The sequence below is a fragment of the Natrix helvetica genome (assembly GCF_964273705.1).
Source record: "Natrix helvetica genome assembly, chromosome: 1".
Taxonomy (NCBI): Eukaryota; Metazoa; Chordata; class Lepidosauria; order Squamata; family Natricidae; genus Natrix; species Natrix helvetica.
Genome location: NC_138548.1, coordinates 120,150,168 through 120,177,654, shown reverse-complemented (window position 1 = coordinate 120,177,654; position 27,487 = coordinate 120,150,168). Strand labels below are relative to the sequence as shown.

The window sequence follows — 27,487 nt, the reverse complement described above, 5'->3', positions numbered from 1 at the left end:
CTGACAGGAAAAGTCCATAATCTATAGGATTTTCTGTTTCTCCAGATCAAGATGTGAAGTCCCAGAAATCCAGTTCAGAGACTGTCTTAGGAATCCTGCTTGGTCTTGTTCTTATTGCCGTTCTTCTAAGTATCTGCGCTCTTCCTACCTACAAAAAAGTTATGAAAAAATGTAAGTAAGAACATATTGCTGATATAAAGAGATTGTCAGAGTCTGTTTTGGGCTTCAGTTTTGTGTGTTTGTGTGTGCTCTTACAACCATGTGAAAAAAATGTGTGGAAATCCAGAAAAAAAGCATGATAACATGCTTTTTTTTCAGAGAATGGTAGGTCGGGCTGAAGAAACTGGCTTAGGAGCTCCATTGATTGCACTAGGAATTTTCTGATTCTCACATTTCATTCTAGGGCCACTGTATGCTATATTGCACTCTCCACTCAACTCTATGCACACGTACCCCTTTCTTTTTTAGGTACCCTGATGGCACCAGTTTGCATGGTGTATTTTTGTCCATATGCCTTTATTTAAATTTTACCTTCTGCCATCTAGAAATGTCTTGAAAATAAACCCCATTAATATCAAAGATGTTAATCCCTGCATCAGATTCCCTCCAGGTTTAGATGTACTCTCAATAAAATAAAATATATGTAGCTCAGAACTGAACTGTGAACTCTCTGAGCTTGGTAGTTTGCTTGCAGACATTTGATTACCCCACTGGATGACATAACTAATCCTTTTTGGGGGGGAGGGGGAATGATGTTACCTAGGTGGTTAATGAAACATCTGTAAGCAAATAATGAAGCTTGGATACTGCCCATTTTGTCTCTGCTTATTGTTTCCATCTCCCCTGTTTCTCAGCAGGTCAAAAAAAAATTATGGTGGCTATTCAGATGTTTCCTAGCAGTACCTGGCACTAATTAGTAGTTCTTCTATTATGGAATTATAGCTTTTTTTTTCAACACTGCTGGAAGGATACTATGCATGTTCAAAACCTTCTGGGAATATTGACAGCCTGAGTATACTACCTGCATTTGAAATGATTTTATAAAATACTTTCTATTCATCACAATATTTGGAATGTAGTTAATAACAATGAATGGGGGACGTTCTTCATGCTTTTTATTAGCATGCAAGCATACAGCTCTACTAAAAAAAATAAACAGGATCTTTCTGATTACAGCCATTAATCACTTCAAAATATCAGTGACTCCTTAATATTACAACATTTCACTTCAGAGTATTTTACTATTATTTTAATTATGTCTGGGTTGGAAGTGATTACTGCTGTTTAAAAGATAATTTTAAAGGCCATCCAGAGGAGGTTTAAAAGGTTCCTGCAGCAAAGAGTAGAGTGAATTTATGCTGAGCAGTGATAGTCAGCTGCTTAATAAGTCATTACTGAGGTCAAAAGCAAATCTATCTAAAAAGATATAAAAAGCTAGATTGGGATAACTGTACTGGCAATGAGTCTATTACTTTACTATCTTCTTTTTTAAAAAAAACGGACTTCCTGCATACCCAGGAATGGAAAGCATGTAGTTTGATTCTGTTATGTAACCATTTTCCATCCTCCTCAACTTGAGTGATCAAGTCATGCAAACTCATCCATAAATTCCTTGTCCACAGTTGTGTTCCACTCAGTCAAGGTGCTCCTATGAACCTGTAGGCATTGTAGGTATCCAATGCCACTTAATGCACAGTGCCTGCTTCACACACTAAAAGCTTATGGTTATTAAGTAATAAGGATTATATTCCTGGAACTGGGAGGAAGGATATTTATGCCCTACCTGGTTATAACATCAATCCCATGTCCCTTCTTTCTCTGCAGATTCCAAGAAGAGGCAGCAACAATGGATTGGCCCAAGTGGGGTGAACCAAAATGGTAAGAAATCACCTGCAAAGCAAAGAATCCACAGTCTAATTTCTCCTGTAAGTCAAAGGAAGTAGGCATTTGCATGCCTCTTAACGTATACGGGGACACGGAATATGCACTTTTGCAGATGCAGGTTTTATGTTCTCATTATAAATGGATATAAGTGCTCAGATTGGTGATCCTAGCAGGATTTGATATCAGAAAAGTAGGGGCCAATCCTATCTTTCGATCAATACACTTTGGAGGGGGTTATAAGAATAACCACTGCTTACTTTGGGATAGTGGGACTTTTAATCCATTTGACAAGCAGAATAAAGAGCGAAATAGTTGCCCTCCATCCCAAAGCGAGTCTCTCTTCAGGGAAAGTAGATGGGCAATCTTACAGTATCTCCATCTACATAATTAAATATAAAGCACAATCCTGTTGGATGATGGGAAAACTGATGCCACCCCAATCATAACTTTATCTTCCATCTGCCTGAATAAATCAAGATGGAGGAGATCAGATCTTCACACTTGTCAGACTCATCAGACATTGACTGATATCTGTGAGTTACAGGCTGCTTAAAGAGACTGTCATCCTATAATTCTAGCCTCTAAGGGAAGAGTGATAATTCTCTTCTAAATGTACTCTTAAATAGCACCCTGTTATTTATGATTGGGCCATATATTTTACAACTAAAGTTGACATTCGCAGACAGATCTGCTGGGTCCTGGTCAATATTCTGCTCCCAAAACACTCTGTTTCAAATTCCTCACAAGAGGAAGAAAAGCAGCCACCCCTTTTAAAGTCTCACTGTCTTTGCAAGGGATGCAACATTATTGAACTCGAAACATATGGCAGAGAGAAACTGCAAAAGAATTCCAGGCAAGACTAATGTCGTTTGTTTCCTGGCAAACATGAGGATTCTAATGTAAATGCCACAAATGCCTCTTCTGATTATGGACAGAGATCTGGTGTCATAATCACAATTTCAATGAAACACGTGGGTGGAATAATAAATATGTACTGTTCAGTTATTGTCCAGACCCTCTCCCAAATAAATGATTTGGCTCCCTCTAGAGGCGGGAAGTAGCTTGGCAGCCCAATGAAGACTGCAGTGCAGATTTTCTGCTTTTGCTGATATCCAGCCAAGAAACCCTTTGAAGAACCAGACTGGACATAATGTTAACTATGTGACTGTAATCCTAATCTTTAATTTTGGAATAGTGAGTAGCAGCAATGAAAGGCCTTAATCAGGATGTGTGAGCACTTATTTGAAACCACTCTCTTCTTCCGCACCACTGAGGGGGCTTTTGATCCTGGGATGGAAGTGCAAGTGACTTCCATTTTAAAAAGAAGAGGGGTGTGTGCACATTTTTGCACTGAAAGATGTGTGCACAGAATTCGGGGTGCTGTTGAACGTGATTTCAGAGGCTGAGCCAGAAAAGCATGTGTTTTGTTGAACTAGAACTGTTTAAGAATATGTGGTTGGCATTAGCATGTAGCAATAGCAGTAGCACTTAGACTTATATACCGCTTCACAGTGCTTTGCATCCCTCTCTAAGCAGTTTGCAGAGTCAGCATATTGCCCCCAACAATCTGGGCCCTCATTTTGCCAGCTTCGGAAGGATGGAAGGCTGAGTCAACCTTGAGCCAGTGAGACTCAAACTGCCGATTGCTTTGCATCCCTCTCTAAGCAGTTTGCAGAGTCAGCATATTGCCCCCAACAATCTGGGCCCTCATTTTGCCAGCTTCGGAAGGATGGAAGGCTGAGTCAACCTTGAGCCAGTGAGACTCAAACTGCCGAGCTGCTGGCAGCCGGCATTCAGCAGAAGTAGCCTGCAGTACTGCATTCTAACCACTGGGGCACCACGGTTCTTAATAACATTGGATGTACAAGAGCACGGACATTATTTCTTTCAATAAACTCTTTTGAATGTGGCAGCTCCAGGATAATACTCTGTTTTTAAAAGGTGTCATAAAGAGCACCGCTCTATCAGGGCTTTTCCCTACAAGTATAATTTTAATTTCAACAGGTCACAAAAGTCAGGAAACGTGTTTCCTCAAGTGAATGAAGAATTGGAGCTAAGAAACAAAATGGTAACATGAGCGGGATTCAATATATAGAAAGTAAGGCCATATTATGTTTTTCTTTAGTTTCATTCCATCGCAAGAGCTCCACTGCCTTCCAGTCACATATTGAAAACCCAATTGTTCAGGAAGAGGAGAACAAAGCCTCCAAGAAAACTTATCTCTCACCCTATGCAGGTAACGTTTTCTTGCTTAAACTAAAAGTGGGTGTCACTTCTTAAAAAATATGTATCATTGGTCCAAAGATGTTGAGGCAAGGCATCTTAGTCTCACAACAGATCAGATGGACAGATCCGATAGTAAATCTACTAAATATGGTGATGACTTCATCTCAGTTTGATTCCTTTCTTTCCCCATATATTGGAGTCCAATTATTTGTAGCTGTGCCAGCCAAATCATTGATCTAAACAGGCAGAGCATCTTGACCCATGCTAATGTCCAGTTTTATACCAGGCTAGGAGTATATATTATTTTATCTCCACTGTGGGCAATTGATTCATAAGTTATATTCAGGTACCTCATATCAGATCAGGACACTAATTTTTGTGTAATTTTTTTCTGTGTTTTCAGCAATATCCTAATGGAGGGCCAGTTTCTCAATAATCTATATTTTGTGATGGATCCAGATCAGGCATAGTTTCCGGCAGCTGCTACTGATGGTTCACTCATGCGCCTGCTGTAACTTGCCTGTGCTTGATGTGCGCTGCGCACACATGCACAATATCATAAAAATTGTTCTGCACATGTGCAGAACAAAAAAAACAAGATGGCACCGCCCACGGCGCCACCCGGAGAACTGGTTCCGGGGGCGTACCAAGCCTGGGTCGCTGCCAGTTCCAGCGACCCAGGCCGCCAAACCACTATTGGTTCTACCAAACCGGTCCAAACCGATAAGAATCCACCACTCATCCAGATGAAGTAAACTAATCAATTCTCTTTATGCCAGTACAAATCTTCTGTTTGTGATTCTTCTTTGTGAACAAATTATGAATGGGTAGTTTTCCATGTTTGCACAAAATCAAAAACTGTACTGATGTTAATATTGGTCCGTGCCATATTTAAAATCTGATTCTTACAAGTAATCACAGTAACAGACATAAGAGAAGGCAAATGTTTTATGTAACCTATAAGGCCATTAGAACTGTAATTTTGGTTATTATTTGTGATCCTATGAAAGAACAGATTAGATATGAGAGAGAGGGGGGGAGATAGTAGATGATGATGATGATGATGATGATGATGATGATGATGATGATGACAATGAACGTAGATAGATGATAGATAGATAGATAGATAGATAGATAGATAGATGATAGATAGATAGATAGATAGATAGATAGATAGATAGATAGATAGATAGATAGCCGAGAGAGAGAGAGAGAGAGAGATCTAATTTAGCAATCACAATTGGATCAGCAACTAGTTCTAAAACAGTCACTAAGTGAAACTGCAACCGTGTTTCACATTTTTAGTTTTCTTTGCTTTATAGCAGTGGTGGGTTGCTAACCAGTTTTCTACCAGTTTGCTCATGCACACGCAATACTTCTGAACATGCACAGAAGCTTCTGCACATGCGCAAAAATGTCCAGGCAGGTGGGTGGAGGGCGGAGCCTTCTGCTGCTGCCACTACCATGTTTCCCCGAAAATACGACAGGGTCTTATTTTCTTTTTACTCACAAAATATGGCTTGGGCCTTATTATGGGGGGAGGGTTTATTGTTTTGGGGTTGCCAGGCGGCTGCTCTCTTGCAAGCGGGCCCCCAAAGCGCCGGGCACAGCCTCATGGGCAAATAGCTGTGTTGCGCTGTCGCAGCAGCACAATACAACAGCCATGAAGTGACCACGCTCATGAGCAGCCATCCGGCAAACCCCCTTTGCAGCCGGGCACAGCGCCATTCACTGACCTAGGGGTATCGCCAAGCCACGTGAGTGCCTGTTCGCTGCTGGCCGACTCCCGCAGCTTGGCGCCTTCCAAATGCCAGTGAATGGTGCTCTGCATGGCTGGACAGGGGGGGTTGCGTGAGCGGCTGTTCGCCATCGGCAGTTCGAGCGGCCGCCACCATCCCAGCCCGGCTTGGCACCTTCAGGATAGTGCTAGGTTGGTGAGTGGCGCTCTGCCTGGCCGGAAGTGGGGGTTGTCCAGGGGGCTTATATGGGGGGGGCTTATATTTTTGCTCACCAGAAAAATGTGGCATGGCTGTATTATGAGGACATGTCATATTTTCGGGGAAACACAATACCAGTTCGGCTGTACCAGGAACAGCCCACCTCTGCTTTATAGACCAGCAAAGATCATAAATGTCAGGACTGGTTACAAACTCACTTTTTCATCATGACTGCAAGTCACAGTACAAAGTAGTCACTAAACAAGGACTACCTGTGCATAGTGGGTGTACAGTTAAACCTATGGGATAATATTAATAAGCCAGTACCTGGCCAATATTTGGATTGATTGCCCCTTGGAAAATCCAGAGCTCTAAGTCAGATTGGGAAAAGCATTCTGAAAAAAGGCAATGACAATCCTCTTCGGTACCATTCTAAGAAAATGACAAAGATTTGAGTCACCAGGCATCAGATTGGACTTGGGAGACAACCTTACCTGGCAAAGATAAACCAACTGTTTGTGTTGAAGCAAAATCCTCTGGGTGCATCTTTCTATAACTTGCCACGCGCTCCACCTAGTGTCCATAAATAATATCTTTCTTCATAGTTTATTTTTTGTTATATTTCGCACAGCTCTCCATAGTTCTAGGTTGCTTCCCTTCTTGATTAGTTTCCATCCATTTTTTGTTTTCTTTCCTTTGGTGCTTTGAAAACAGGTTGATACCCTCTTCTTTGTGGTAGCCCCTCAAATATTGGAACATTGGAACACCATGTCACCCCAGTCCTCCTTTTCATTAGACTAGACATACAATACAATACAATACATCCCCAATTCCTGCAACCATTCTTCATATGTTTTAGTTTCCAGCCCTCTAATCATCTTTGTTGCTTTAACCATTTTTGTAGCTCTAAGGGAAATCATTTTGATGCAAATATTTCAGTCATATAGGAAGGGTAACCTATTGGCACCAATTGGTGCTTCATATGTGATTCCATGCTGAGGATTGTTGGTTTGTTTGCTTTTTCTCCTGCATGTTCCAGCTTTGGAAGGGGCAACCAACAGATCTTCCAGCCCTTTGGATAATTCCTCTGACAGTGATTATGACTTATGTTCCGCGCAGAAGCTGTAAACTCTGCGAAGTATGGATGACACTCCTTTCTGTTCACCTGCAGTATGGTGCTTAAGGTGGCATTGAAGTGATCCTTACTCCACCCTCAGCTCACTGGATGACTTCAGGCCAGTCACTCTCTCTCAGGCTTAAACAGCCTCATGGGGTGGTTGTGGGGGGAAATTGGAGGGGAATCCAATATGTGTGGTTTAAGCTTCTGAGCCAAAGAACCAATACAAATCTAATAATGGAATATTCTTTCAATGAATAGTAAATTCCAGGGACTTGTAATATTTGTAATATAGATCTTGGATAGATGAGTTTTTCCCTTAGATTATGAGTTGATTCTTTATCAACAAAACGAAAAGATGGATTAATCGTTTTCCCTAGGGTCAAAGTTTAATACTTTGCTTTAAAAATGAGTTGACTTTTTCTCTTTTTCCTTTCCTTTCCTTTTTTTTTTTTGTACTAAAATTCTAAAAAAAAATATATGTATTTGTTAGACATATGTGGAAGACAAAACTTGGCATCTGAAAACAAAACATGTCTTTAATTATATTAATTATAGTACACTTTGAAATAATTCATGGAGCTTATATTCTCCTTTGCAGGTACAGAAAGTTCAGTAAAAATAAAAACAGTTTATGGGAGGAAGAATTTTATTGTCCAACACAAAATGCACTTGTTCTGGAACATGTACATTTTCTCTACCTCCACAGTGATAACAAAACCAGTCCACCAACTTACCCATACACTGAGCATTAACATGTTTTTCCCAGCCAGTTATATTACATTTCAATTCCTATAAGTATCAACCCATCAAAGATACACTGATAGAAATAGAAATCTCCCAATTTCAGTCACTGAAAAGCAATTTGGATTATAGACCACTTGTAGGGATAACATCCTCCTACTTGACCACCCAAAATAAGGCTAGACGATCACTGGCAAGTCAAATAACAAAGATTTATGTGTCAATTAAAATTTCAAGAAGATACAGTATATATGAAGAAGCCATATGTACAGAAATGTGGATACACGGTTGATCAACTTACTGAATTAAGAGTAAATCAGAAGAGTTAATATTATTCAGCTGGAAAGTTCAAATAACATACGTCTCTTGGCCCAGAGCATTTAAATCAATGTTCCCTTTTTAGGGTGTACAGAATCTACATATGCTTGTAAAAAGATTGTAAGTCTTTGTGTTACAAATATGTTGCAATTAAATAAATATTGAAACTAATTTGTGAGAGCTTTAGTAATTGTTAGATCTACTGAATTGTCTTCAAGTAACACCAGTTTAATTTGAATGGTGGGGGGACGGGGGGGGGAACTACTGCAATCAACTGTCAACTCACAAAGCTCATTAATTAGGGGGTCTGTCGAGACTTTGACAGCAACATTTACGTAGCATAGATGACAGCCATTCTTTATTTGATTATTGACATTTGTGACTGCAAAAAGTTGGTCCATAGTTCCAATTTTCACATCTGGTTCACAACTGATTTCTAATATTAATTAATGCTGTGTTATTCATCTATTTAAATTGCTGTACATTTCAGAGGTCTGATGTTAAGAAAGGGAGAAAGGGAGGTAGCCTCTCCAACCATTTAATATATTTTTGGTGGGTCAAATGATTGTATCAAACATTTTCAATCAGTTCTATAGTCAGTTCTACATTTGGAAGGGAACGGTTTTTTAATGATACAGAAGCTCATTCTTTGTGCAGTAGTTAATACATGGCCTCCATGTTTTTGCTTTCTTGAGCTATCATCTGAAATAACCATATGCACAGATACAGCTATATACTTTTTCTTCTGATGGTTTGCAGCTTACAAAAGCTTATATCTTTTAATAAAATGTGTTACCAATAGAAGATAATCTCTTTGGCGCATGGGGTTGAATTGTGGGGTCCTTTGTGCTCTCTGAGCTTTGTGGTTGACTTATCGATGTTTCATCACCAAACTAGGTAACATTATCAGCAAAGATGTAAAAGAAAAAGAACTAAAACACATCAAGGAAGCCCTCAAAACATGTAGTTATCCCAAGTGGGCCTTCATCAAATCTCAAAAAAGACCCTACAGGAGCTTCACCATAACAGACAACAAAGAGAAAAATAAATAAAGCAATGTTATCATTCCATACATTGCAGGAATATCGGAAAAGCTCAGGAGGCTCTTCAGCTAACACAACTTACATGCACACTTCAAACCCAAGAATACACTAAGGCAGAAGTTTGTCCATCCCAAGGATAAAATACCCTGACACAAACTGAGCAACATAGTATATACAGTACAATGCAGTGAGTCATATGCAGATCTGTACATTGGGGAAATAAAACAACCAGTTCATAAACGCATGGCACAACATAGGAAAACAAACCCATCAGGACAAGGTTCAGCAGTCCGTCTGCATTTAAGAGACAAAGGCCACTTTTTTGAAGGCAGCGAAGTCCACATTTTGGACAGAGGGGACTGCTGGTTTGAAAGAGGGGTCAAAGAGACCATCTATGTGAAAATTGAACAGCCCTCTCTCAACAGAAGGGAAGAGATACGACATCTATCTTGAGTCCACAACACAGTCCTTTCAATAGTTCCAAGAAGGCTCCTCAGCCAAGTGCACTATTCAGGTGATCCTGAAACACAGATAAACCTCCAGGTGGCCTCAACAACTCTGTAGAAGAATGCAACTGACCAGCTGTCTACAAGGAATATAAATCTTTCTATCCAGTCATAGCTGAATAAGCTTCTTGGATGAGAAGCGAAACATTTTCACAGAAAAAACTGAAAGTCCAGTTGCCTCTTGAAGAAGACCTTTGGGACAACCATGACCTGGATGACTGAGAATCTCCATACAGTTGAATGGGTTAGCACTTGCCTATTAAAGAGTGGCATCTTCTCTTGCCATAGTGCCTGAAATCAGTGTGGTTCTACTCCATTAGCAGTCTAGAAGGCTTTTAAGACCTGTCAGACCTGCCTCAGCTTGAACCTCTAAATAAGAACGATCCTTAATCCTCCCCATTTATTGAGAAAGGTATAGTTTACTAGAAGTCAAATGAATTGCAGCAATGCATAGCCAGAACTGAAAATCATGCACCAAAATCCCCAAGTCTAATTTTTCCCTCCTTTAGTTGCCTCCCATCACTGGGCGCCCATCTCCAATCAAATTTAAAGAAGATGTTTTTAGAACCATCACTTCAGGCGTGGGTTTGGTATGCAGCTGCATTCCATTGCCAGCCGATTGTCCTTGAAGCCCATCTTGAAGTTTTGTTTCCCTCAAAGCATATCCCCTCCCCTCCTGTCCCCCCCCCCAAAGGGTTCATGGTAGTTGATACTAATAATTGCGAAGTGCAAGTTTGAAGTGGCAACTAACAACCTGGCTATTCTACCAGGCCTTGAATTAGGGTAGACAGATACCCTTTGTGGCCTGCACTTTGTATTAGTTGGGTTAAATAAACAAGATGAAATAGCTGGCTACTTATCTTGTACAGTGTTATTTATAAAGTCTGTTTTGCTATATTGTGAGCCACCCAGAGTGGTGTGAAAAGTCAGGTGGTGACTAAATCAATTAAATAATCATTAGCAGCTTTAGTGGAAAAGATTCTCCCTATGATTTGCTTAATGTAGCTAATGATGATACAATACTTAACAATAATGAAAATTAAAGTAATTCAAAGCAAAAATCCCTGGTTAAACTGGAACTGAAGAAGCTTCTTGGATAAGGAGTGAAATGCCTTAAAAGAAAAAAAAAGAAAGTCCAGTTACCTCTTGAAAAAGAATTTTTGGAATCCCGAACAAAGCATTTTGCAAATGTAAAGTCTATTATAATAATCTAAACCATCATGTGACTGTGAAATGGTACTTTCCTCAAAGTAATGGAAATATAATGGCCTTTTCTGGAAGTGTAATGAAATGATTTCTACGATCCTAGCTCCTCTAGAAAATTATTGTAAAAAACCAACAAAATCTAAGGACTTTTGGACTTCACTGTATTTCCCCCCCCCCTCCTGCAAAAAGAAGAAAAAATATACATATATAAAGTAAGTGACAAATTGATATATTTATGATGCATTCCATAAAGAACCCAAAGAAAGGTTCGGTATATCATAATAATAAAAAAATGCCTTTATAGGTGATGTAGGACTCACATATTTTATGTTTATTGCAGATTTACGAGGGTATAAATTCTAGCCCATAAATAACTAAATGATAAGATATACTACTCCCAGACTTTTAGACTTTGATGATATTGCAAAAGCTTCTGATGGTTTGACCAACCAATTAGTTAAGAGCGTACATTTTTTACTAGGGAAGAAAACATTAGACTTGGAATTACACCAATTAAGTTGACATGAGTTGAAATTATACCATAGAATCTTCTTGCATTACCAGTACCGTCAAAATGTAGGAGTCAAAAATTATGATAAAAATATTGGAAAAGATATGATTGCTTAATGTTTATAGACATTTGTGGAATGTTTGTGGTGACCTTAATAGGTGAATTATTTGGGAGTAAGGGGAGGGGGGTGTTTGGCATGTCATCCATATTATTTGTTGACTAAACACCTGAATGATTTGCGGTCAATGTTTATTAGATTATAAGATGCCACAAGTTCTTAGTTCTGAAAAGTAATGTACAAAAGATTAAGAACTTGGTTGCAGCTAGAATGGGGTACGGTACTTAAGTATATGCAGCAAAGGAAAATATTGTCAATACTGAGGGTTGTTGAGTGCATTTGGACTGAATGCAAAAGTGAGCATTATGAAATGGTTTGGTGTGATGTAGTTATTTATGGAGAATGAGAATCAAATATCAAATATACAAAGAAAAAAAATGAGAAGCTGAAGAGGAAGTTGATGGTCCAAATAAACGGATGTGAGAATATGTAATGTAAAAAGAAAAAAGCTGCCTATGAAGAGATGAATGGGAACAGTGGAACCAAAAATGCAAGGATAGAAAGATTTGGAGAAGTCTAATGAGCAGTTTTCATGTAAATTACAGCTTTTTCCTTTTCTATCTCCTGTCTCTCTCCCCCCCCCCCTCCATTTCTTATTCCTTTCTACACTTTATGCGGTTGCTTAGCTAGAATGAGTCATGTCATGGATATATATAGATATGAAGTTATTACATATTAGATTAACGTTGGGAAAAGCTAGTGTTAAATGATAATTTAAATTATTATTGGCTCAGCAGTAATGTATATTGAAAAGGATATAAAGAGAATGGAGAGACAATAACAGAATAAAAGATGAAGAAATGAATCATGAAAATTAAAATTTAGAGATGCTTCAATGTCAAAAGAATTGGAGATGAGGTAAATCTATTGGTCTATAGGGAGGATATGGTCACAAAAATATATCTTTAAGAAAACTAAAGGTCAGCTAGTACAAGAGTTTTGAACCTGTGAGATTAAAATGAAGAGCCTTATTGATACAATATAGATCAAGGAGAACATGTTGCAAAATTTCAAGTATAAATTAACTGCAGCCTCATTTCCAAAATCCATAGCCGCACAATTCTATGCAGTTCATCAATTTTTATTACCATAATCAATTACATATATGCAATTTCTTCCATCAAGCCTAAAAGTCAGTCAAATCTATTGTTCATTTTTAAAAAATAAATTACAGACAAGCAAGTGGATAAAGTGCTTAGCAAAACCATTTTGTTTTCCATTACATCTCCTGTATTCTATTAATTGACAGCCAGTGTTTCTTCTTCTCAACCAAAGTGGAACAATGAGCAAAAAGAAGGGAAATGCCTCCGTTTCCTACATTCTCTGTAAAATTAAAAGATTATTAAAGAAATGGATCTGGATATGATGGAAGCGACAAATCCAAATTCCTGAGAAGGTTGTCACACTCAATAATGTAGATAGGACATTACTTCATTTATTCTCCAATATAAAAAATGCATAGTGATTTGGCTTTCTATTAGTCTATAATGCTAGCCAACTGCCAAGCAATGCCAAGGTCAAATAAAATCATAAGAGCAATTGTCCATACGCTACATATGGACTGAAGAAGTCATGGCAAGTCTTGCTTCATGGTATGAAATCAAAAAAGTGCAAGGTATTTAAGTGTTATGGAAGAAAAGGAGAATCCAAACAATGGCAGATTTTTTTTTTAAAAAAAATTGCAGTGTGGGATGAGAGAAGCACCTTGTGGACTTTGTGGAAGCTCTTGTCACAAATTGCAAAATGGGTGGACAATGAGCATAACTGAGCAGAATAGTTTTGGCCTTTGGTGCTGGCCTCATCCATTGTTGTTAATGCAGTTCTATGAAGAAACATGCTCCCTTAGACTGACAAGGGTTCTCCAAAGCTTCCGTATGGGAACATCCAGCAGCAATTGTTTGGAGCATGTGCTGTAGCTACGAGCATGTGAAGACTGACTGACTTTCTTTCTTTCTTTCTTTCTTTCTTTCTTTCTTTCTTTCTTTCTTTCTTTCTTTCTTTCTTTCTTCTTTCTTTCTTTTTTTCTTTTCTTTTTCTTTGTGGAGTTAGCAAACATACCATTCCTATCAAGGAGGTACGTCCTAATGCCAGGAGAAACTTTAGACTTCTTTAGAAAGCATGTTTTACATCAGAAAGGCTTAACTGATTTCTCAATCAGATTCTTTGTAAGAATATAGGTATATCGAACTTTTTAATATATTCTAATATACTAAATTAGAAAACTACACACACACACACACACACACACACATGCCCCCACACAAAACCAGATCCAGGTTGCTGTCAATTAAGTCTTCCTTAAAGAGCTTAGCAAGCACAGTGCCACGATAAGAGCTCTGGGTCTTTGTATGTATTTTATACTATGGCTTGAACTGAATGTCTGGTCAATACTGATTCCATTAAGGCTGCCTACCTATACTTACAAACAGAACCATCAAATGACGGCCTTCCTTTGCAGCTCTTAACAGTATTATTCCATCATTTATTCCATCAGTGTAATGCTTATGTCTATATGTTTCTCAGGACACCCCTCCCCAATTTTCATCTTGGGGTTCATTAGCTAGCAAGACACCATTTCATCAGCTACCATATAAAATACTGCCTGGAAAGCTGGTCTAATATCCAGACCAAGTATGGCCCCGAGGGGGAAGAGGTGGTGGCAGATACCCAAAAGATGGAGCTGAACCTGGAGGATATGGAGGCTGAGAGGGAACAGGGAAGCTAGCCGCTGAAGGTTGAGTGGGGTAAGGACAATATGGTCTTCCTCCTGATGGAAAATAGGGAGGCTGCATAGGCTGAGGAAATCCTGGTGCTACTGATGGAGCCCTGAGAGAAGGCTGTGGATACCCTGGTCCAGAAGATGATGTTCTGGATGGAGACCAAGAGTACCCGGATGAAGCCAGATCACCTGTCTGAGGCTGGGATACTGGATTACTTGAAGGAACAGATGGGTATCCGGGACCTGAGGATGGTTGATATGGAAATGTGGGCTGGGCACTTGGTTGAGAGGAAGCAACGTGTCCCACTGTAATTGGTGCTCCTCCAAAGGAGCCTGGCTGGAGAGTCCCATAAGCTGAAGGGCCTGTTGGAACACAAGGAGATAGACCATAAGGTAAAGGAAAGGCTGATTCCCCAGCTGAATGCTTCTGTGGCTGCTGATTTATAGGTCCAGAAGGTACATGGGAAGGAGGCTGGTGGTTAAATTCATTATCATTTGCTGGCTCTGGCAAGGCCTGAGATTTTTGCAGCACTTCTTGAAGTTTTTCCACTTTTACACGTCGTAGATGAGATAATTTCCTCATAGTAGAAAACTGCTCAAGAAATGTCTCCAAAGGCAACTCCCCCTCCAGAAACTTTTCAGCCATCATCTGGAATGAAAAAAAAAATGTAAACAATGCTTCCCTCTGCATCAAAGGGAACAGATAACAATCATTTATTTGGTGACCGTTCAAAGTTGCAGGAAGTGGTATTTACAATTAGGCTTCAAAGTTTCAGCTGTCCCAGCATCCTCATGGCCACGTGATGATGATCTGGGCACCAGCTTGTGCTTACTTTGTGGTCTTCCCTGCAGGCTCCCATAAGCAAAGCCAATGGGGAAGCCAGCAGAGAAGGTCACAAGCTGCTCGGCTAAGTGTCTTCCAAGCTAAAATGGTGTGGCATTGCTTAGCAACAGAAATGCCAGCCCCAATTACCATCAGACCCCAAGGACTACTGTATTCTAATGTACTGTATTCTGATGATAAGACTTCCTTATCCAAGCTATTTAAAATCTCCTGAAAATTGTAGGATAATGCAAGAAAAAACTAATGATTATTCTTCTCCAAAGTAAAAGTAAGAAGCTTGAGACTTAAGTTAAACACATGAAGAATTTAAGTAAAAGATGCAAGTTCTGTAAATTTCCTTTCATTCTTAAATAACGCAGAGAACCCATTCCTGCTATATTTTAGTCTGCACTCCACTCATGCTTAGGTGATTAACCTCAATTAGACTCCCAAGCAAAACTTTGCTTAGGTGAAACAATCCCTCAAAATAGATGAAATGCTGAGATGAGATAACAGATTTAAACACTTCCTTTTGATGCTTCACCGAATTTACTTGAAAACTAGTTAGATGCTATGGACATAGTGAAGGATCAAAAGTTGGTAGAAAATACTGATTTATTGCAAAGAAAATACCTATCAGATCCAAGGAGAAGAAGTTGAGGAAATATACTTCATTTTTTTCATCACCAGCCCAGTGAAATTTTCAGATGTAATGGATACCAATTTCAAGGGTAAATAAGGGATGTATTTAAGGGCCATATAAAGATCACAGGTATTTGCTTGTGTTATATAACAAGGACAAAATGTGGGAAATCTCAGCTAGATTGACTTTTAAAGTTTAATTTCTGTCAATAAAAACAATTAAAATAATTTATTCCCTCTGGAATTTAAATAACAGACTAACCTCAGATTCTTCTTCAATTTTGAGTCCTTCTACCTTTAGAAGATTTAACAGGGTATCAGGCTTTGTTGCTGCTGAGAATTGCTCTGAGAAAAAAAAAATAGACACTAAAAATTAAACAAAAAGACATCTCTCTTCTTCTTTTAATTTCAATGCAAGCACCTGGTCCTTACATGGAGGCTACCAACTTCTAAAAGAATTATGTTGCTTTAAGAGCTAGTGTCATGGAATCTGAACCCATAACCAAGAAGGAAGAAGGGAAGTTTAAGTTTAAGTTTATTTGATTTATAGACCGCCCCCTCTCCCCGAAGGGACTCGGGGCGGTGTACAGACATCTCATTAAAAACCGTATACAAAAATAAATACCCTTAAATTCCCATAAAATCGAATTAAACAATAGGCTGTACAAAGTGATAAAAATTAAAAACAACCTAAAACCCACCCCTAAAAATTTAAAATACAGACTTGAGGGACTAAGCTGGGATTAGGCCAGGCCGGCTACATTGAACAGGTGGGGTTTAAGCTTCTTACGGAAGGAGCAGAGATCGGTGGTTATTCTGATATCGGGGGGGAGGTCATTCCAGAGGGTCGGGCCCATCACGGAGAAGGCCCTGCTCCTGGGCATCGCCCGCTGGCACTGCCTAGTGGACAGCACCCGGAGGAGTCCCTCTCTGTGAGGTGATCAATTAAAACCAAAACTCTATTACAAGTGCAGTTTTTGAGTAACCAGATGGTCACTGACACTATAATGCTGTGCAGGCTTGACCACTGGGAGGTGTCAACAAATGCATCCAGATGAGGCGATGTCAACCATACCCTCTTGCCATTCTATGCCCCAAGACTAAGATGAAAGAAATGCAAAAAAAAAAAAATCTTGGCTAGATGAAATCTATTGTCTAATTCTATTCCACCTCTATCCCTATCAGCCACAGCCATCTGAAAATTTACCCAGCTTTGACTTCTGCTCCTGGCATCGCTCTATCAATTTTTGTAGATCTTGATATCTGTCGGAGAGATTTGAACGTCCTGTTTCCAGGGGATCCTGGAACTTCAGGTTTTGCTCCGCAAGACTACGATTTGTGGCTAGAGCCATCTCCCTTTGCAACTGTACATTCTGGACCTGAATGAATGAAATGTTAGGCAGATGTAGTTCATTTAAAAATGGTTTCTCTCTTCAATAACTTCCATGTTTATCAATGATTACCTCATCCGACTCCAATGCCAACCGTTCAATCTCTTCCAAGTTTTCCTGCAGTTCTTTCAATTCATCTACAGTCTTGTCTCTGAAGGTCTCCATCTTTTGGGAGGATTCCTCAATTCCTTTGGGATTAAGAGAAAAAGAAGATGATTACTATCTTCATATCATCATCCAAGCATATTTGGTTGCAGGATAATTTTCAGTTTAGGTAAGCCCTATTCACAGACAAAAAATATATCAGAGGTTAGCATAATTACTCATCCTTTCTCCACTTTTGCATATTCATGTGAAGAGTAACTTTACATATAAGTGCCAGACCAATAAAGAAGGTTCTATCCAATAAGGTATACATTCTTTATAAGTACTGTATATGTAGGTAAATATATCATACAAACTACTGTTTATCCATTTTAAAAGAAGGACCAAAACAACTGGAGATAGATACAAGAAAGGATAATTCATTGGCATACATGAACTATAGTGATCCTTGGGCTCTTTGCCAAAGCACTGCAGAAGAGCCCCAAACAAACAACATTGCAGATTATGCAGTTTTGTTACATCTACAGTAGAAATGAGAAAGAAAATATTGTAAATCATAGCCTGACCTTTACATATACATATACATATACATATACATATACATATATATATATATATATATATATGCATGCTGGTTTTGTTGTATTTGGGTCTTTTCCTGTGTAAGGTTGAGATTGTCTTTGCAACATTTCGGCAGGATCTCACCTGCCATCTTCAAGCGTGGGCTTAAAATGTGAACGGAGCTGCCGTCTTTCTGTAAGTCTTGGTGGGGGGACAACAAAACCAGCATACCTACACCCGTGAAAATCTACGAAAACAAATATATACACACACACACACACACACACACACACACCCCTTTACTAATGTATGAGTAACGTTGTCTTCATTCACACCAGGGAAAGATGACAAACAAATTTCAGTTATCTGTTTCCTTCCCCTCCAACATCATCATATCCAGCCTTCTGTTTTTAATTAGGACTATTGCAGGCCTGGTTTCATTCACAATTTAGCCACCTTTAATTAACTGTTTAAACCTCCACAAAAGGCAAGACAGACACAATTAAATATAATCTCTCCAGCACCTATCACTAATAATGGGAATATTGTACAGCATTCTTTGTGTGACCAAAGATGAGCAAGGAATATATATATATATATAAACCTTCCAAAAACTAAGTAACAGGGAGAAATGAAAAGGCATTAAGGTGAACTAAAATATTCTAAATAATCTCTGCTTCAAGTTACTGTATGTTTCAGGAAGAATACCCAATAACTATCCAGTAATGGTTTATGCAGCTTTATAGATTGTATGGTGGCTAGACAGAAAATGTAATGACTGAAGGACAGGAAGGGGATTTCACACAATAATCTCCTTTTGAATTTTGCCATCTTAATCCACCAGCCTGTTAACTGAGCAAATAAGATCAGTTTAAGAATTTATAACATTCCTGTGCAGCAGGAGGTTTTCGGCTTTTGGCTCAATATAACATTACAACCTTGGCAACCAAAGCTAAGGGTAAAAAAGCAGAAATAAGAAAACCAGTTGTTCAGAAATATAGTAAAACTTTAATGATTAGGATAAATATCTGTATATGTAATACGTCCTTTTCTTTCAATGTTTTTTAATCTTTAATTAATCTTCTCTTGTGCAGAATCCTTTTGGTTTCATTTTTAGAGCAAAGAAAATTCTGTATCTTTTTTGATGAACTTCCTTGTTTATTGCACAATTGTACATGTACAAAATTATTGCCATTAAATAACACTTTCCTGTTCAAAATAATTCCCTTTTGACAATTATGGCTTCAAAGAACATCCTAACAGTTAAAAGAGATTTTTGATTCATTATTATTACTCACTGAGGCACAAAGGTAAGTCAAGACAGACAACCAGTCTTAGTTTTTTCAGCAGAAATCAGAATACATTCTTCGATTTCTTGTTACTTTCTACTATTTTCCCCATTGATATGTTATCAGTTCTTTAATGTCATTGCAACATCTTTCCAAACCTTATTATAATGGTTTAATAATCACATAAGCAACTTCTTTGTACAATAAAAATTATACTGAAGCAACTAATGGAGTTTCCAATTGTGACTGATCCTGGACAAAGTGGTCTTTTGTGATCCACTAGGGCCAGATAATTTGAAGTTTGCAATATGTAAACAGATTTTGCAAACCAAGTGTCTTCTTATTGTTTCCACAGTTTTTTAAGCAGCTTTCCTCACAGCCACATATATGTAAGTCTTCAACTTCTGACTATTCGATCAGCAACCATTCAAAGTTACGAAAGTGCTGAATGAAGGGACTTACCGACGTGAAGTTATAGCCAATGAAGAAAAACAAACAAACACATACACACCATCACAATTGCAATCTGGGCACTTGGCAACCTGTCTGCGTTTATGACTAGTTGCTAGAAAGTCAACAGGGAAGCCAGCAGGGAAGGTTGCAAGCTGCTACTGCCTGCCAAGAGTTCTTCCTCTCATCTCTGGGAATTAGCTTGAAAAACGTTATGCTGAAGCCTAAGCAGGATTTTACATGGAGCATTTTCAACCATCCCCCTGAGTTGAAAGGACTTCCTCTCAACTCAGGGAGCTGGCTGAAAATACTCCATGCCAAAATTCAAGCAGAATTTTCAGCCAACGAGGATTTTCAGCTCCAGAGACTTCAGAAGACTGAAAATCCAGTCAGTTTTGAGGACCTTGTGTACTCTCCCTGACTCTCCCCCATATCTCCTCGCTCCCTGTCCCACCCAGCAGTCTCGAGTTTACAATCTCCTGCCAGCTTCCTCACTGATTTGATTGTGGGAAGCCAGCAAGAAGTTGCCTCATCTAACAACCAGGGTAATCACTTAACAATGGCAACCAGGACTGCCTGGATTGCTGTTGCTAAGCAAAGTGGTTGCAGTTTAAGACTGCATTGCTTAATAATAAGACTTCCTGGTTCCCATCATAGGTCGATGACTATTTGTATGATTATCATGAAGATCCATGATTGAATACCTGTTCTGACCTAGGCTTCCTGAGACAGTACAAAGCACATGCTTAGTCCCCAAAACCCTCTTTTTATTTCAATGGCTGTGAATTATGGTCATTCACAGCCCGTACTGAGTCACAAATAGTTTGTAAAGAGTCTGACAGAAGTCTGCCAAAGTCTTTCAGGATAAGGCTGCTAAGCATTCACCTTTATCTCCCTTGAAACACTGCTAAAGACCTAACTGCCAATTAGCTTTGCAAGGCCACACGGAGCACAGTCAAAACGCAGAATGAACAAAGTTGCTTCCTGCAAAGGCTCATGTGCCTTTGCTCATCCTTTATGTCTTATGGGAGGGGCTAATCATCTCCAAGCCTTATTCCTGAGTTTTCCCTTTTGTCTTAACTGTTCTTCCATTCTGCGCATGCACGCACTGGGAACAGGTCCCCCCTGTTCCTCTGCCTCGCTGATGTCCGACTCTGGAGACTCTGGAGGCAGCACATAACTCCCAGATGGTCCTGGCCCCCTCTCTGCCTCTGATGCAGAGCCCTCATCTGAGCCTAACCCAGACTCCAGGACTGGCTCATGTTCCTCCCCCACCTGCTCAGTCCGACTCTGCTGCCAGCTCTGCAGGCCGCTGGTGGATCACAACAATACCATAGAGCCAGGGCTTCTGGTAAAAAATACCTCACAGGATGGGGGTAAATGAGAGAGGTATATAGACTAACTTAAGCTCTTTGAGAAAAGAGGAAATATATCTCTAACAAATGCATAATATTCCTAAAAATGTAACTTTCCTCTTCAGGAAATACAGGTAGTCCTCAACTTATGATCACTTATGGAATTTTAGTCATAAATCATTGTGATTATAAGCCAAGGCACCACGTGACTGGACTTGATTTTATGAATCATAAAGCAAGTCACTGTGGCTGTTAAGTGAACCATTTGGTTGTTAAGCAAATCCAAAATATCCAATAGGCATTTATAGTCATTTTCTAAACTAGCAAAAAACATTGCAAACCATGGTCACATGCCTGAAGGACATTGATACTGGTCATAAATGTGAGCCAGTTGCCAAGCACTCAAATGTGATAACATGATCATAGAATGGGGCATATGTATATGGCAGTTCTAACTTCAACGGTAAGTCATAAGTAACTTTTTTGAAGTCCATCATAACTTTGTACAGTCACTAACAATCAGCCATAGGTTGAGGACTGCTTGTATATAAATTATTTTGGCAATCAAAATCCTTATTATGAAGCATTAATTTCAAAAGGAAATGGCACAAGGAAAGAAAACTAACTATAGAAAGATAATTCTATTACAGCTAAAATATCTTTTAAAATAGCAAGGAAATATAATAATGGATCACATATACTTTAGTCTCTTTTATTTAACTCCAACATCTCAAGCTCTTGTAAACTAGACGATAGATAGATAGATAGATAGATAGATAGATAGATGGATGGATGGATGGATGGATGGATGGATGGATGGATGGATGGATGGATGGATGGATGGATGGATGATAGATAGATAATATATATGAGCTGGAGATATTGGAGTTAAATTGAGATATATATTAAATAGCTATTAAAGTCACACACACACACACACAGAGAGAGCATCTTACGCTCTGCTACTGATTGTTCTACCTTTGATTCAAACAAAATGTTTCACAGACTTGTTTCTGAAGAGTCACCATCAGTATCTGGAAAATAAAAAGCTAAGTTTCTATTTGTTTCCATAGTTCCCAAAGTGAATACTAAATATTCTCTGGCTAAGGAGATAATATAAGGAATAATTGGGTTGTTCTCTCTTTATTGAACACTAATTCTTACTTTAAGTTTATGAGTAACAAATAAAATGCTTCACATATAACTTGAAAATGAAAGTGCGCTTTCTGACGACTTGTTCATGCATAATATAATTAATATTTTCAGGAAAATGTGTAAGTCAGAAATAGTTCTTTTAGTTCTTTGTTGAATAAATATTTAGCTAAGATCCCCAGATCTTCTTGTATGATATTTAACTATTAATCACAGTTAGCCCACTGCAATGAAAAGACTTTTGAAGGCTTACATAGAACACAAATCAGGTAAATTTTTCCTGTTATAAAATTCCATAAAAAGAATAAAAGTGAAAACCCACCAAACATAAAAATATAAAAAATGAAAATAGAAATTAAAGATAGGATTAAATCGGGACAGCGCTTTCTCATATATAATGATACAAGTACAGGACCATTTACTCCTATTTATCAATGCCCTTGACCCCAAAAAGGAATTGTCTAATTGGAAAAGAGGAGCCTGTGAAATCATTTCCTGTGCAAAATATATTTCCGTTGTGTCAGATGAATCCCTTCTACAAGTCAGTATTTTCTACTGATACGTCTGTCACCGTATAATTTTGAAAATTATAAAACTGGGAATAACTTTTATGGTACATTTGAGAATAGCAAAAGAAGAGGAGTCAGTTATCAAGTACCAGTAGAAAAAAAATGGCATCTACAAAACTTTAATTTCCATGGAAGTTGCCCTTTATACTCCGAAAGATACGTGAAGCAAACACAAATACCTCAGAATGGTGCCACTGCCAAATCTCAAGCGCCCACTTGGGGTCCAACAGGGGATGAAGGGCAGATAAATTTGATGCTGCATGAGATAAAAGACAACAGAACTTATCACAAACTAAGCATAGTATTATACTCACTCTTTCACTATAATTTTAGTGACAAATTACAGTACAATAAAACAACTGGCACACCTCTCCCAAGCTTATTAATACACTTAAAAGAACACAATCACCCACCCCTTTTTTAATGTGAATTAAACATTTACCTTGGAACCTGTTTGGTCACTGATACAGCCTTGCCCCAACCTTGCTGCATTACAGCAATCTACTACAACCCCCATAATTCCCAGTCAGCTCGCTCAATCTTGGGACTTGCATCTGGAGGACCCCAGATTGAGATTCATTTTAAACCCGACTCTCTTACGAAGGGTTCCCCCCGGACTCAGGCCTGAGGCTGCCGTCATAAGGGTGGGGCCTTCCAGAGCGGAGCCAACGCCGGTAGCCTCCCCAACGGACGCGCGGCGCTTGGAAGGGATGCATTGTTTCCCTCCACCCTCCCCCCCTGGCCAGCTGATGCGCGCGGGACTGCCAAGTGCGTGGGGTGGGGGAGGCGTCGCGCGGACACCCAGCGACCCTCCACCCGCTGAGAGCGTCGTTCCAAAGAGGAGGGCGTAGCGGGAAGGGGGCTTTTCTCGCGAGAAAGGCTTTCAGCGATTCGCCTCTCTGACCTTAACGATGTACCTGGGAGAAGCCGGGAGAAGGAAGAAGAACAGAGGAACGTAACTCCTATAAACCCGTCAAGTGAAGTTTCCGGGAGAAAGCCGGAAATTGCGTTCGCTCAATGGTCCGTTCAGGTTACTACCATAAACATGTGGAGGAGGGGGGGAGTGATTCAAGGGTTCTTCTTATTACCCGGAAAAGAGATGGTTTAATCCGCTGACAGAGCCAACGAACCGGCGCTCTTTGAATTGGGAAACCTTTGTTTTCAGCCGCTTTGTGAATTAGACAATTTGAAAATTGGTCTCTGTCCCGCGGATCTCTTGTCTTAAAAAAACAGAGGCATGTTAAAATGCAATGTAAAAATATGTATTGCATCCAAGATACGATTTGTGAAAGACAGTCCTTTTGCATTTCATGGCATTCTGATCTCATTGTTTATTTTTAGCTGCTGTAGAGTTAAGGTATTTGCATTGCAAAACTCCGGACATATATATATGTCTCCTGAACCACCCAAGCATCCACACAACAGACCAACTAGTTTTGCATTAGTTCATTACTGAGTGCAATTATAAGGTTTAAGGTTTATTTAATTTATAGACCGCCCCCTCTCCCCGTAGGGGAGTTTCATGATCAAAACAACAGAAAATAACAAGACATAGAACAAAACCAACACACACATACTGTCTGTATATAAAACCCCAAAACCAATTTAAATAATTAAAAACAATTTTAAAACCCGTTTAAAACCCTAATATAAAATTTAAAAAGCCATCCAGGAAAGTTAGTGATAGATGTTAAATACGGTTACGATTATAATTATAATTAGGCCAGACCAGCTACTCGAAACAGGTGGGTCTTGAGTTTCTTGCGGAAGGAGCGGAGATCAGAGGTGGTTCTAATATCGGGGGGGGGGGTCGTTCCAGAGGGTTGGGCCCATCACAGAGAAGGCCCTACTCCTAGGTACCGCCCGCCCGCACTGTTTAGCGGAAGGTACCTGGAGGAGACCCTCTCTGTGAGCGGATTGGTCGCAGGGATGTATGTATAGCTCTGGGATGTATGTATAGCTCTGGGATAAAAACTATTCAGAAGATGTGTGGTCCTAGCTTGAATTGTTCTGTATCTTCTGCCAGAAAGCAACAGTCTAAAAAGATTGTAAGCAGGATGGAAAGAGTCTCTGAGAATGTTATGCAACTTCCTCAAACCGAGATGCGAAGATATCGTCCAGGGCGGGTAGCTGGAGCCCGATGATATTCTGGACAGTTTTGATAATTCTCTGTAGAGCTTTTTTGTCCGCTGCAGAGCTGCTCCTATACCATGCAAGAATGCCGCATGTCAGGACACACTCAATGGTGCTGCGATAGTAGGACAGAAGTAGATGCTGAGATAGATTTATCTTTCTTAGTATTCTCAGGAAGTACAGCCTCTTCTGTGCCTTCTTCAGTGCTAGTACTATATCGCATCCATACCCAACAGGGAATTGCGTTTCAAAGTAAAAGGCAGAAAAGAAATAGGATATAATTCATACAAATGAAAGGCATAAGATAACAAAAGGAAATGGCTATTACTAGTTACTCCCCCATGCCTACCCTTGCTTGCGAATCATTCATATCCTTCAAATTGTAGCTCTGATATAGCTAGTTTAGCCAGAGAAACTCCCTTTTTTGTTTTTTGTTCTGTTTTTGTTTAAAACCCTTTATTTTGCTCATTTATGTTCTTGGACATTTTCTTGAGTATTACATCCTTGATCTAAATTCCTGCAAGGCCATTATCAAAGAACAGGTACCATTCCTTGCAGTCGCACTCTTTCTGAGAGAATGGCTTCAACGACCAGATGACCAGAAAGAAATGACCAGATGGCTGCAAGGACTATAAATCCTTCCATTCTACATCATTCAGTCAGAACTGAAGAAGCTTCTTCGATGAGAAGCGAAAAGTCTTCTAGCAATCAAAGAAACTCCAGTTGCCTTCTGAAAGAAAGCTACCTTTGGAATAAAGCAGGCTGTTGTATTTTCTAGCAATGTAAAAAAGAGGCACTTGCTGAACATAACAACAATTGTTTATGATAACTAGTGCTAGTATCAGAACAGAAGAGCAGAGGGAGAGACATGTTTGGAAGTATAACCATTTACAGTCACCAGAATGGCTGCCACAGTAAGGCCAGCACCCTCACCTACTCTGATATAGCATTCTTTGTATGAAGATTGTATAATAAATTCTTATAAAGATTTATAATTTATAACCCTGTAGACCTGCCCACTGTTCAACATTTGTTTGACCAGGAACTCAGTAACCTGTAAGTCCGTGCATACCAATAAACTATACTTTGTTGTAATATATTCAAATGCTTTAGCACTTTATTTAATAGACATATTTTCCACACAGGATAAATAACACACATGTTATTTATAGATAAAAAAAAGCGATTCAGCCTGTTAGGGGTAGATTGAGCCCTGTAATTAATGAGGTATGAATCGTGGCATTTCCTTGAAGCATACTTCTTAAATAAGCAAAATAAACCCGAGATATATTCTAAGAAAAACATTTTATTGTAAAGAAAAAAATAAAACAAAACTTACTAAGTTAATGATTACATTTTGGCAGAGTTCCTGTCTGCCTTGGCAGACGAACAAAAGAAAGTAAAGTGAAAGAAAAAATGTGGAATGTGTGACATGCGCAGTGAAGCTTAGAGATAAGAGTCAGTTCATTCTACCGTAGAACTCAGAATGTAAGCACAGCTGGCAAACCAAATAAACGCAGTGACACAGCCCCTGTAGCTACAGCATGAAAATGCCCTATTGACTTTTTAAGGGACTCATGCTTGTGATGGAGCCTTTGCCTTGTCCCCCACTCCACCGTATTTAGCATTTCTATTTTTATTATTTTTTTGTGTTCTGATCCTACATTCTTATGCATGCATTCTACAATGCCTTGTTAACAATATAGATCATGTGACGGAATCTTGCATGTGTGTTCTTACTGGGGGCTTTCCACCACTGAAAACCTCACAAGATGCTAAACAAAGTGTTTCATACAATATTCCTTTTTGACTTGGGCTGCTGGAAAATTCAGACCTCTGGCTTCTGCAGAATCATCTGCCTAAATGATGCCTGACTGGCGTTTTCAAACCACCACTCCAGCATTATGTGAGCTCCTTATGGAAAAGAGTCTAGGATTCTTCTAGAAAACCATTAGACCAATTTTAGCAATGTTAAGCAGTGTTTTGAAACAGCATTGCATCTGTGTTTTAAATAGCGACTGAAGCTGTCAAATGGAAGGTTTGATTAAAATGGGGAAAAGGTTGGGTTCCGTCAACAATGTGTTGGAAGAAATGTCCTTCTTGGTTCAGTTCCAAGTGGGGAAAAAGACACTGGGAACATGGAAGCTGCTTGGAAAGATGGTTTAAGATGGTGGACAGGATCACATGGCTTGAGCTCCAGAACAGAAAAGGGGGATCACATGCTTCCAGATGTTGGTTGAAGCAGAAAAAGAGAGCAAGATGCTGAAAGTTCCTGACTTTATGCCCTCTCTGGCCTTTGATCTTGATCTTGTATTCTGATTGGTTGTCAGACTCCCATGGGGACATGCAGGGGCAACTCTCTAGGCTGTGTTTTGAGTCCAGGTTTGGTTGAGCATTGCTTCTTCCCAGGCGCCCCATGGTGAGATGAGTAAAGGGCTAATACTATCATGCCTTAATCTCATCATCCTGGAGCTGAATGGGATCTTTGTTATGTAGAATAGATTGGCTCAGGAATTTTAATGGCCCATTGACAAAGCTGGGGGATATTAAGAGTGAGGTTTTTTTCCTACCTAAAACATGTTTCTCCATTTCTGATCCAGGGAAATATAATATTCTGCCTTTTCAATATTTCCCAGGATATTTCATTTTTCTAGGAGGGGGAGGTGTTAACTTCCTACAAATGAATGG

The 27,487-nt window shown here is 39.3% G+C and overlaps 2 protein-coding genes across 7 annotated transcripts in view; one reads left to right on the top strand and one right to left on the bottom strand.

The window, feature by feature from the left end:
• CD5 (CD5 molecule) overlaps positions 1–13,278 on the top strand; it is a 39,179-nt gene extending 25,901 nt beyond the window's left edge. For all 4 annotated transcript variants that reach the window (XM_081939268.1, XM_081939267.1, XM_081939265.1 and 1 more), the window contains 4 exons: positions 46–171; positions 1,825–1,878; positions 4,010–4,120; positions 7,087–13,278. In XM_081939268.1, coding sequence (XP_081795394.1) covers positions 46–171; positions 1,825–1,878; positions 4,010–4,120; positions 7,087–7,175 — 380 coding nt within the window. In that variant the 3' untranslated portion in view covers positions 7,176–13,278. The remainder of the gene's footprint in view (positions 1–45; positions 172–1,824; positions 1,879–4,009; positions 4,121–7,086) is intronic.
• Positions 12,671–23,695, bottom strand: VPS37C (VPS37C subunit of ESCRT-I). Of its 3 annotated transcripts, none has more exons than XM_081939301.1 (6): positions 23,584–23,695; positions 22,846–22,922; positions 17,258–17,373; positions 17,002–17,173; positions 16,057–16,139; positions 12,671–14,978 (listed from the first exon to the last, which is right to left on the bottom strand). In XM_081939301.1, exons 3-6 carry the CDS (start codon positions 17,348–17,350, stop codon positions 14,226–14,228), a joined length of 1,101 nt encoding a protein of 366 aa, XP_081795427.1. In that variant the 5' UTR covers positions 17,351–17,373; positions 22,846–22,922; positions 23,584–23,695; the 3' UTR covers positions 12,671–14,225. The 3 variants fall into 3 exon arrangements, with proteins under 3 accessions (XP_081795427.1, XP_081795428.1, XP_081795429.1); XM_081939302.1 differs by having other exon boundaries at positions 23,571–23,668; XM_081939303.1 differs by lacking the exons at positions 22,846–22,922; positions 23,584–23,695 and adding an exon at positions 21,924–21,948.
• Between the last annotated feature and the right edge of the window lie 3,792 nt (positions 23,696–27,487).